Source organism: Macaca nemestrina, chromosome 6 (assembly GCF_043159975.1).
Source record: "Macaca nemestrina isolate mMacNem1 chromosome 6, mMacNem.hap1, whole genome shotgun sequence".
Taxonomy (NCBI): Eukaryota; Metazoa; Chordata; class Mammalia; order Primates; family Cercopithecidae; genus Macaca; species Macaca nemestrina.
Window position 1 is genome coordinate 164033611 of NC_092130.1, and position 12458 is coordinate 164046068.

The 12458-nt window shown below is 42.8% G+C and overlaps 1 protein-coding gene across 2 annotated transcripts in view; it reads left to right on the top strand.

Moving 5' to 3' along the window:
- The window catches only part of LOC105492331 (myosin X), a 276819-nt gene that overhangs the window by 51176 nt on the left and 213185 nt on the right, over nt 1-12458 (top strand). For both annotated transcript variants that reach the window (XM_071099081.1, XM_071099082.1), the window contains exon 2: nt 8615-8713. In XM_071099081.1, coding sequence (XP_070955182.1) covers nt 8615-8713 — 99 coding nt within the window. The remainder of the gene's footprint in view (nt 1-8614; nt 8714-12458) is intronic.

A 12458-nucleotide genomic window follows, 5' to 3' on the forward strand; every position in this document is an offset into this window, starting at 1 on the left:
AACATTATCAACTGTGTGCTCGCCAAGTTTCTCTCTTGAGACTCACTTCATTACTTTTCCTTCCTCTGTAGTCGCTCAGGGTGGAGCTTTGACTTGCCATCACCTTCAACTCCTGAGCCTAAAAACCGCCTGTGTTCCTTTCAGAGCCTACATGGCCATGGCTGAACGGAAGCTTACCTCTGTGGAATTGGATGCAGTTCTTCAGAAATGATTGCCAGCCTCGGATTTAAAACCCTGTAGTCTCAAGACAAGGAAATGAGTCAGAGGGACTCACTTAGCTGTCGTGGGTGCCCTACTCTGTTTGAGCACTCTATAGCATGGAGCTATAAAGGCCACCCACTGCTGTGGGGGATTCTGGGTGTCCAGGGATGCTTTGGAGACTGGCTGCTATCACTTCAGGTCCCCTGCTGAGGGTGGCTGTCTCTGCAGGGGAGAAGTCTTAAATTTCACCTTCCCCTTCATTTCTGAATCTTAGGCTTGTGCCCCAGCTCACAGTGCTCCCTCGTCCTTGCGGCTTGTGTTAGAGCTGTGTTTGTCATACTCATTTTATACTGGTGATGATGCTGCCATGCTCCCTCCCCCCCCTTTTTTTTGAGACAGAGTCTTGCTCTGTTTCCCAGACTGGAGTACAGTGGTGTGATCTCAGCTCACTGCAACCTCTGCCCTCCGGGTTCAAGTGATTCTCCTGCCCAGCCTCCTGAGTAGCTGGGATTACAGGCACCCACCAACACGCCCAGCTAATTTTTTGTATTTTTAGTAGAGATGGAGTTTCATCATGTTGGCCAGCCTGGTCTCAAACTTCTGACGTTAGGTGATCCACCCGCCTTGGCCTCCCAAACTGCAGGAATTATAGGCATGAGCCACCGTGCTTGGCCAATGAGCACCTTGCTTTGCTCCTCTCTCGTTCTCATCTGCATGTGGCTAAGTTTTCTGACAAGCTTTGCACTGGGGTTTGCAAGCATTTGGAAGTTGAGATAGCATCTGAGGTTAAAGAGCGCAGTGGACAGGCTGTGTCTGCATGGTTCCAATAATCTGCATTAAAAGTCGGCTCTCCCTTAAAACACACACACACACACACACACACACACACACACACACACACACACACAGTGGACAGAGAGGAGGAAAAGAAGAGTGTTCTTCTAGCACCACTGCCCACCTATCGGCCTCTGCTCCTCTTTCCCTTACGTTTGTCAAACTGTTTGAATTGGGCTGCAGGGGCTACTTTCTCTATTCTGTGTGTACCCAGTTTTAATGATACCAGAAATTAGGTCTGCCCCAGGTATACTTTATCTGGACTGACCTCCATTCTTGGGATTTTTGAAATTCATGGGATTTAGATGACAGAGTCTGCTTTCAATTAACTAGGTCACTGACAATGAATGGTTTTGTAAGTGCCTTCAATTTGACCATGGCTCTAGACCACTATTACTCTAGAATAGTGATTCTCAACTAGAATGAAGCTGCAGTCCGCAACAAAGAATCATCTCGTCCACAATGTCAATAGCACCGAGGTGGAGAAACTTGTATTACAACTTTGTGTCATGAAAGCCATGTGTCCTTTGATGTGTCTTTGAGTCATAAGAATCAGGGGAAAAGAAGCATCTGATCAGTTGGAAAGATAACTCCTACTTCCAACAGAAGAAAAAAAAAAAGAGAGAGACTGTAAAACAGGTGGAAAAGTGCTGCTTAAGTCCGTGATGCTCACAACCCATTTCTGCAGTTCATCAAGAACAAATATCCCCGCTCCCTTGGCCCTGTGTTAGAGATCGCCTAAGCCGGGTGACTTCTTCACTGAGTCATTGCAGGCAAACAGAGGAAAACTTTCTTTTGGCTGTTGAATTTACTGCAGATTTCAATAGTCATGTTAATTTATCTGATGCATTACAAAGTTATTTGACCTCTGTGTCTTTTTATTTTATTTTATTTTAATTTTATTGTTTTTGGAGAGAGAGTCTCACTCTCTCAGAGCCTGTCTCCCAGGCTGGAGTGAGGTGGTGCAATCATGGCTCACAGTACTCTTTACTTCCCAGCCTCAGGTGATCCTCCCACCTCAGCCTCTCAAGTGGCTGAGACCACAGGCATGCACCACCATGCCTGGCTTACTTTTTGCATTTTTAAAATAAGTGACAGGTTCTCTCTAGGATGCCCAGGCTGGTCTCAAACTTTTGGGCTCAGGCAGTCCACCTGCCTCGGTCTCCCAAAGTGCTGGGATGACAGGCATGAGGCACTGTGCTGGCCCTCTGCATCTTTAAAAAGGAAAAAGCAGATCACATTTCAGGAGCAAATTTTGAGTTTGTCGTGTAGGTGGCCAGAGAGTCCTGAACTGAGGTACTTAACATAGGCGAGAGAAACAGCTGTGGGAGATGAGTCGGCACAGTGCCCTGTTCCGGGGCTGAGACTAAGTTGTATGTTTGGTTAAAGAATGTTCTCTTTTTCGTGAACCTGTAATTAGAACATGCCGTACAGAATGGTATTTAAAGTCCACCATCATCTCTTTTTAGGGTTGTTTCTCTAACTTTACTTATTTTTTTCAGAGTTCAGGAAAGAAAATCATTTTTAAAATCAGAAGAGAAATGTAATAGTTTTCAAAAGGGCAACAGGAGGTTAAAATTGGTGATGGTGGTACAATCGTCTTTATCTTAAAACAGAGGCCAGCAACTTTGTGTGTCAATATTTAGGCCTTGTGCAGCAGCTTCACTTTGCTATTGGAGTGGGAGGGAGTCGTAGATAACAGGTGATGAATGGGCCAGGCTGGGGAGGTATCACCAAGCAGGAGGCAGTTGGCCAGGGTTTTATGATTTTCTTCCAGGGAGGGGAATAATTGTCCACAATGACACCATGGTACAATCTACCACAACCTCATCCTTAGACTAGCTTGGGCAAGTCTCCTCTGTGGTCCTCTAGCCCCTCTAGTCTGTGCTAATGGAGAACAGGGACTTAATGAATTCAACGTGGCCCTTAAATTTCATCGTTATGGGGTTGTTGTTGTTTTGATGTTTCTCAACCCCTGTGTTGCTCAGTTACAGAAATGTGATTGGGTTTTCCTACTATGGAATGGTTAGGAATGTTCATGTGCATTTGAGAAATATATAGACTGGGAAAACAATTTTTTAAAAATGATGGCCAGGTGCGGTGGCTTACGCCTGTAATCCTAGCACTTTGGGAGGCTGAGACGGGCGGATCATGAGGTCAGGAGATGGAGACCATCCTGGCTAACATGGTGAAACCCCGTCTCTACTAAAAATACAAAAAATTAGCTGGGTGAGGTGGCGGGCGCCTGTGGTCCCAGCTACTTGGGAGGCTGAGGCAGGAGAATGGCGTGAACCCGGGAGGCGGAGCTTGCAGTGACAGAGGGAGATTCCATCTCAAAAATAAATAAATAAATAAATAAAAAATAAAAGTGATTCAAAATTATTGATTTATAATTCCACAGAGAGAAATTCACCCGTTATAGGTGCCCAGTAGAATGAATTTCAGCACATGTATACGGTTGTGCAGCCATCGCCACAGGGCAGTTTTTGGACAGATTTCCACCTTTTTCACTCAGTCACTGTCCCTCCCGCACCCAGCTTTGGGTAGCCATTCATCTATTGTCTGTGTCTATGGATTTGCCTTTTCCAGAAACTTCATATAAACAGAACCCCACAATATGTAGCCTTTTGTATCTGTCCTCTTTCACTTACCATGATGTCTGTGGTCCATATTTGTTGGTGAATGTATCAGTGATTCTTTTTTTTTGTTTTAAATAACTGAGGAGTCCCATTGTATGGATTTGTTCTGTGTATCTCTATACCAGTTACTAGACCTTTGAGTTGTTTCCAGTATTTGGCTAGGAAGAATATTGCTGCTATGAATATTTACACACAAGTCTTAAAAATATTTTTTTTTTGAGTAGACAACTATCTAGGAGTTATATTGTTGGGACATATATGGTAAGATTATGTTTAGCTTTTTAAGAAATTGCCAAACCATTTTCCAAAGCAGATGGACCATTTTATATTCTCAGTTTCTCTACACCCTCACCAACATTTGGTAAAGTCGGCCCCTTTTACTATATCCAGGAAATCATTGTTGGCAGTAGAAAAACGGAGCCTCTGTGACCCTTACGTTTGAAGAAAGGGATGGTATTGCCTCTCTGTCTTACAGGATTGCTTTAAAGTTCACAGGGGGATAGGAATTTATGCACAAATGCTTTATATTGCAAAAACGTTTCTGGTGATTATGTACAGAAAAATGTTCAGCCATTATGTTAACACTCACATATTTGTCTCAGAGATTAACACGCAAACTTCTCCAATTTTTAATAAAATGTGTATGTTATGTTCAAACTTGTTCCACCTGCTAATAAAGGCAATTTTTAATCAAATTGTGAGCCTTTCCCTTATGCGAGGTTGCCTATATTGTGTATTAAATTATCAGCCTTATGTAGCAATGACTGAATATAATAGTTTGCATATGGTGGGCAAATTTTTCTTTCCCGCTCCAACTTAGATGGTCTGGACACTTCAAATGTCTGCCTGTGACTTCGTTTTCAAGTGCTTGTGGGTGGCCTCTTTTGGACCTGGGCACATGTGTTCTAATAGAGCAGAAGTAGAAAGATTGGGGTCTCAGAGAAAGCACCAGGAACAATCTATGTACAAAATACCTATTTCAGCGGTTTAACTTTGCAATTCCGATTCTATGAAAATTGCCAGTTAATACTTTTTCAAAGAACAAAGAGGGTGTTTTGAATGCATTTTGCTTCCCATGTGTGGAAGACAGCTGTTTGTGATCGACCTAGGAAAACTGGCCAATGGGCTGTGGATTTGAAATCTGGGCTGGATTTTGTAAAAGTTGCTTATCAGCAGTTCTTCACACCTGTTGGAAAAGACCTTTGGACTACAGGAGCTGAACTGTGTGTTTGATCATAAAGTACTGTGTCAACAAAGGCCTTTGTAGTACTTTAAAACGAAAGGGTAAAGAGAGCCCACAGTGAGATACTAAGTCAAACTGCACGCTTTAGTGAAAAAATACCTTCTGGGTGGCCTGTGGAAGCCAAAAGATACTTATTAATCCTGCTGACCATTTATATTCATTTGATACTGTTGCACAATCTCAATTTCATTCTTACTAAATAGACAATTTTAATTGGGAAACAGGTGTGTGAAATCCTTTTTAACGAAAACAGTGCTAGTGATGGTCACAACACACAGAAAGGTTTGGACTAGGGGTTCTGGGATGGAGCTACACTGGGAGTTTTTATTTCCTGATTTTAACCTAATGAGTAAAAGTTCTTGCCTTATATAACTTTGAACATTTTCATTGCTGCGAGCATGGGCGTGCGTGTGTGTAGGGAGGCGTATATTTAAAAGCTTTCAAATATTGCAGTCCCTGACATGTGAATTAAAGAGAGGCTGAAAAAAGTCATCAGGCATTTGGAATCTTTTTCTAGAATGTTGTAAGTAATGCAGTTTGGGTACGGAGGGATATTTGAGAGACCAGCCTCTTGGCAGATGCCTGAAGTCCGTGTTCTCTTTGGAAACAGCTGTTTGCTAATAAAGAAATCAGGACTGACAGGCAGTTGTGAAGTCTCATTCTTCATGTGTGTTATCAGTGTCTCAGCCTGAAGCAAGAGTAGGGGGACGTGAGGGACTTGTGTGCAAATGGGTACTGACCCCTGTTGGTGCTGTGTGTTCTTTAAATAGGCAGGTCTCAGGATTTATATAGGAGCACTTAATATTTATTTTTGATGCTATCTGCCATCTTTATAGCAGAGGATTTAAACTCCTCTTTGGCGCATCTTTAAAGAACTGTGAATGGAGTGAACAACTTAAAACCTCCTTAGTATGTACCAGGGAAATGAGTGCATATGGGGAGGGTCTCTTACAGATAAGGTCGCAATAGGGGATCTAGGAGAGTCACAGAACTCTCAGGGGGACTGTGTGAGTTGGTCAATGGGGAAAGGAGTTTGTTCCATTTCAATATTGGGATCTCCAGCCACCGTGATTTTAGAAATGCTTGTAGAACCTATGTCTGGGGATTCTAGCTGGCCCGCCCGAAATTCATTCATCAAACTCAAGAGTGACTTAACTATGGCTTCTGAGTAACAGTTAACGTTTTAGGTCCTGGTTTGTGGATTTTATTTATTTATTTTCTATTTTTTTGAGATAGAGTTTACTCTGGCGCCCAGGGTGGAACGTAGTGGCACAATCTCAAGTCAGTGTAACCTCTGCCTCCTGGTTTCAAGCAATTCTCCTGCCTCAGCCTCCTGAGAAGCTGGGATTACAGGCATGCGCCACCATGTCTGGCTAATTTTTGTACTTTTTTGGTAGACGCGGGGTTTTACCATGTTGGCCAGGCTGGTCTCAAACTCCTGACCTCAAGTTATCCACCCATCTTGGCCTTCCAAAGTGCTGGGATTACGTGAGCCACCACGTCTGTCCTCCGGCTTGTGGATTTTAAACAGTGTCATCGTGGGCACTGAGGGAATGGAGTAACCTTTACGTCAGATTTTGTGTTCTGGAATGTTCCTTTCTAGGAAGATGAGAACAAATAGTTATGTGTGATAACAGGCCATTTAAGGCAACTCTGTATTGTTAGATTTTAATTGCTCATTGATGAATGCATTTGATTTATTTATGCATTATTTTCAGGAGACAAGTAGAGTCAGTGTGATGTGTGGGAAGAGCATGGGATTAGGAATTTGGAGAGACCTGCCTTGGTCACTAGCTGTGTGGCACTGGGCAAAGTCTTAAGCTCCAAGCTGCACTTACCTCTTGGAATTGAGAGGATTCCTATTTTACGGAAGGTTAGTATTCAATGTAATGTCACTGAGGCTCCTTAGTACATGACCCTGATAGTTCATGACCCTGATATATCGGGGGTACTCTGTTACTGGAGGTGACTATGTTTGCTATTGATTGGCACCATTTAAAGTAACATAAAATGTTGAGTTTACTGGTGTGTCATTTATCCCCTGCCAATTCTATGTTAAAAGAGCAGTACTAGCTCCTTCAGCTGGAAGTGGAACATACCATAACCAGTATATTTCAAAGATTTAACAAAACAGAAATAAATGAAATGTAGAAAATTCGAGAAGAGGAGTTGTTCAGTTAAAGTGCTATTTTAGTAAGGGAGGGAGGGAGAAAAAAATAAAGTGCTATGTCAAGTGATAATTTTGTTCTATTTCCACGTGAATACATTGATTCATAGGATGTGCTTGGTGTCATTTTTGTTGGAAATGAAATTGTTGAGCATAGTAGAGAAAGTTTATTGAGATACTGAAGCTCGGTGTTGCATTCTATCATATGGGTATACATCATAAAGGTAATTTTTTTTCTTTTTTTTAATTTCAGTGATTTTGGGGGAACAGGTGGTGTTCAGTTACATGAATATGTTATTCAGTGGTGATTTCTGAGATTTTGGTGCACCCATCACCCGAACAGTGTCCACTGTACCTGTTGTGTAGTCTTTTATCCTTCTCCGCCCTCCCACCCTTCTCCCTGAGTCCCCAGAGTCCATCGTGTCATTCTTATGACTTTGCATCCTCATAGCTTAGCTCCCACTTACAAATGAGAACATATGATGATTGGTTTTCCATTCCTGAGTGACTTCACTAGAATAACGGTCTCCAACTCCATCCACATTGTTGTGAATGTCATTATTTCATTCCTTTTTAAGGCTGAGTAGTATTCATGAATGTCATTCTTTGAATGACCAGGAAATACCCACTAATTCCTCCAAACTTTATCACTTGTGTTTGAAAAATGGTTTCATATGATGAAATCAAAGGACGATGAAATTGAGCCTTAAAAAAGCTCAATATGATATTTCATTTGTCCAGTGGGGAAATAAATAAGTGGAAATGAGATCAATGCCAAAAAATGTGCCCAAGATTAAAAAGTAGGATCTCGAAGTTGCCGTCTTTTAAGATACAGTCCTGAACTTTGAAGTTCATTAGGTGTCTCATGTAATCCTAACAACATTTGTGCTGGTGGACTGAGTTCTGATACATATTAGAAACTTCAGTTCCTCTTTTGGAGAGTCCAGTTTGCACATGGATTTTGGTATAAGTAGGAGTCGAGGGAGTGGTCTAATGTTCTCCAGGTGCACAGGTGTACCGGACTTTGACCTAAGAGGATGGGAGCCATTAGTTTCTGAAGAGTTCTCAAAGAGGGTGAAGGCTTGTTGTGACCTAGTTAAACTTTTGCTTTCTGGAGCCCAACTGCCTGTCAAATACTCACTCAGTCTTTGTGATGCTGGGCAAGTTTCTTTACCTCTAGGCCTCTGGTTCTCCCTCTGTAAGATGAGAATGATCGTAGTGTCTGCCTCATCATCTCAAATGAAGTAATCCACGTAAATCAGTTGCATGGTGCGAACACAGGGGCTAGCTGCTATTTTCTTAGTCCCTCTTTGCCTTCTCTGTCTGGTGGGACTCTCAGTCACACTTGTGGATAGTAAAGCCTGTGGATGATGCTTCCTGAAGATGTGTTCTTTGCTTGAGAAAGACGTTTACTTTTCAAAAAGATTTTTTTTTTTAAAGGAATATAGGAGTTATGGTAATTTCGACAGTAGAGTTTCGCCACAAAATGCAATCCAAACTCAGTTCAGTCTTGTTTTGTTTTGTTTACAGGGAACACGGGTCTGGCTGAGAGAAAATGGCCAGCATTTTCCAAGTACTGTAAATTCCTGTGCAGAAGGCGTCGTCGTCTTCCGGACAGACTATGGTCAGGTAAGAACAAGTCCCTGCAGCTTCCCAACATCAGTGGTCTGCTCTGTAGCTATTCTTGCCCAGGGCATGTGTGCTTGGCCCCGCTACACATACACACGCTTTACATTGTTTTCCTAAGTGATAATTCAGAATCCCAGTGGGAATGTAGAATGTACACCGTGTGTGTGTGTGTGATAGATACAATACAGTTCTCTCAAATGGAACACAGCAAATATTCCAACCAGTGTGGGGACAGAAGGGCATGGCACTGGCCTGGTTTCCCTCCTGGGTATCTTCTCTGTGTTCTTTCATCTTTTTCAGCAATCAGAAGTATAGGATGCAAGTAATTTGAGCAAAAGTTCAAGTATATTGATATTTGCCGACTGATTAACTTGTTACTTGCTCTTAAAATTCTTAAACTTCCATAGTGTGTTAGTCAGTTTGGGCTGCCCTGACAGAGTACCACAGACTGAGTGATTCATGAAGAGCAAATATCCATGTGTCACAGTTTTGGAGCCTGGGAAGTCCAAGGCCGTCAAGATGCTAGCAGTTCTGTGTCTTGTGAGGTCTCTGCTCACTGGATCACAGCCAGCCAGCTTCCTGCTGGGCCTTACATCATAGAAGGGGGAGTTCTCTTGGCGCTCTTTTATAAGGGTGCTAATCCTATTCATGAAGGCTGCATCTTCATGACCTAGTCACCTGCCAAAGACCCTAACACCATTTCATGGGAGATGAGGATTTCAACATATTAATTTTGAGGGAGAATACAAACATTCAGTTCAGGCCGGGTACAGTGGCTCACGCCTGTAATCCCAGCACTTTGGGAGGCCGAGTCAGATGGATCACTTGAGGTCATGAGTTCAAGACCAGCCTGGCCAACATGGTGAAACCCTGTCTCTACTAAAAATACAAAAATTAGCCGGCTGTGGTGGCAGGTGCCTGTAATCCCAGCTAATTGGTAGGCTGAGGCAGAAGAATTGCTTCGACCTGCGAGGTGGAGGTTGCAGTGAGCTGAGATTGCGCCACTGTACTCAGGCCTGGCTGACAGAGCGAGACTCCGTCTGAGAAAACAAACCATTCAGTTAATCACAAATAGAATGTTGAAAATACTAGGATCCCACTGAGAATTTAGGGTAATGTTGTACTGATCACTGTAAGAACAAGACTGACTAAATTACTGAAGCTGAGCCTATTTATCCACCTTGTTAAGCAACTGAAGAAGTTTCTTCTGTTTGTAGGAGCGCCAGTATTCCTGATTTTGTTTCTTTAGCGTAAAATGAATGAAAAGCCATATCACTCAAATTAAATATGTGAATCCAGAAACTGGTTTGCTTGATTATATTTCGATGATTGTAAGAGAAACCTGACATCTCCATTTTACTAGGGAAACTAATGTTATAAATTGGCCTGTACCTCAGAGGTGCGTATTAAAATTTAAGACTTAAGGAAATAAAAGATAGTCAAATGTAAGGATCTAAAACTTATAGCTTATGTTTTTATTTTTATTTATTTTTTTATTTTCTGAGATGTAGTCTTGCTCTGTTGCCCAGCCTGGAGTGCAGTGGTACCATCTTGGCTCACTGCAACCTTCGCCTCCAGGGTTCAAGTGAGTCTCCTGCCGCAGCCTCCTGAGGAGCTGAGATTATAGGCGCCCACCACCACACCCGACTAATTTTTGTATTTTTAGTGGAGATGGAGTTTCATCATGTTGGCTAGGCTGGTCTCGAACTCCTGACCTCAAGTGATCTGCCCACCTAGGCCTCCCAAAGTGCTGGGATTACAGGCGTAAGCCACCATCTCTGGCCAAAACCACATAGTTTATGAATTGAGTTTGCAAGTTGTTGTATTGAGAATAAAAGCTTCAGGGCCAGTTTCCATAATTTGAGACAGATGGGCTACTTGGTTATCAAAACTTCTTAGCAGGGGCGGTCTACTTGGTGGAACCGTTCTTAGTTCTTGATTTGATAAGCTGTAGTAATACTGTGTGTGTAACTCCTTCATTTCTTTTTCTTCTGAGAGTCTTGAATGGATTTTCAGTATATAGATATATCTGTGCTTTGTTAATATAGATTTGGGGGTATGGGGAGAAAGGGGGAACAAAGAGGCAGGCAGCATGTCTAAGGTCACTGACAGTGTGGACACTTCACCAACACGCAGTCCAGTTCCTTCTCCATTAGAGTCTCAGGTAGTATAGTATGATCTGTAGTCTAAGGAGTAAATAAGTGAATTTTGCTCAACTTTAGGGTCAGGCACTGATTAAATGTTTTAAGTTTCCCTGTAGGATAGGACTGGCCGCATTTTTCTGTCACTCTGGCTGTCTTCCCATCTCACTTTCCCCAGATGAGAATTTGGTTTCTTTCAGGACCTGTACATGCTTCTCAAGATGATATGAAAAGGGAAAACAATATCTAAACAGTGTCATTCATTTAACAAAACTGTGTTCCTGAAAGTGTTGTAAAATAGGTTTTTCATGGCACCTGATAAGGTTTGACTGTGTCCCCACCCAAATCTCAACTTGAATTGTATCTCCCAGAAATCCCATATGTTGTGGGAAGGACCCAGGGGGAGGTAATTGAATCATGGGGGCTAGTCTTTCCCATGCTATTCTTGTGATAGCAAGTAAATCTCATGAGATCTGATGGGTTTATCAGGGGTTTCCGCTTTTGCTTCTTCCTCATTTGCCACCTCCATGTAAGAAGTGCCTTTTGCCTCCCGCCATGATTCTGACGCCTCCTGAGCCATGTGGAACTATAAGTCCAACTAAACGTCATTTTCTTCCCAGTTGTGAACATGGACTAATACAGTAAATTCGTACCAAGCGTGGAGCCTTGCTGGACAGATACCTGAAAACGTGGAAGCAACTTTGGAACTGGGTAACAAGCAGAGGTTGCAACAATTTGGAGGGCTCGGAAGAAGACAGGAAAATGTGGGAAAGTTTTGAACTTCCTCAAGACCTGTTAAATGGCATTGACAGAAATACTGATAATAATATGGACAATGAAATCCAGGCTGAGGTGGTCTCAGATGGAGATGAGGAGCTTGTTGGGAACTGGAGCAAAGGTGACTCTTGTTATGTTTTAGCAAAGAGACTGTTGGCATTTTGCCCCTGCCCTAGAGATTTCTGAAACTTTAAACTTCAGAGAGATGATTTAGGGTATCTGGTGGAAGAAATTTCTAAGCAGCAAAGCATTCAAGAGTTGACTTGGGGGCTATGAAAGGCATTCAGTTTTATAAGGGAAGCAGAGCATTACAGTTTGGCAAATTTGCAGCCTGACTATGTGATAGAAAAGAAAACTCCTTTAGGCCGGGTGCGGTGGCTCACACCTGTAATCCTAGCATTTTGGGGTTTTCTTTTTCTTTTTTCTTTTTTTTGAGATGGAGTCTCGCTTTGTTGCCCAGGCTGGAGTGCAGTGGCGTGATCTTGGCTCACTGCAACCTCCGCCTCCCGGGTTCACGCCATTCTCCTGCCTCAGCCTCCCGAGTAGCTGGGACTACAGGCGCCTGCCACCATGCCCGGTTGTTTTTTGTTTTTTTAGTAGAGACAAAGTTTCACATGTTAGCCAGGATGGTCTTGATCTCCTGACCTCGTGATCCACCTGTCTTGGCCTCCATAAGTGCTGGGATTACAGGCGTGAGCCACTGCGCCTAGCCGAAAATCCCATTTTCTGGGGAGAAATTCAAGCTGGCTGCAGAAATTTGCATAAGTAGCAAGGAGCCTAATGTTAATCCCTAAGACCATGTGGAAAATGTCTCTAGGCCATGTCAG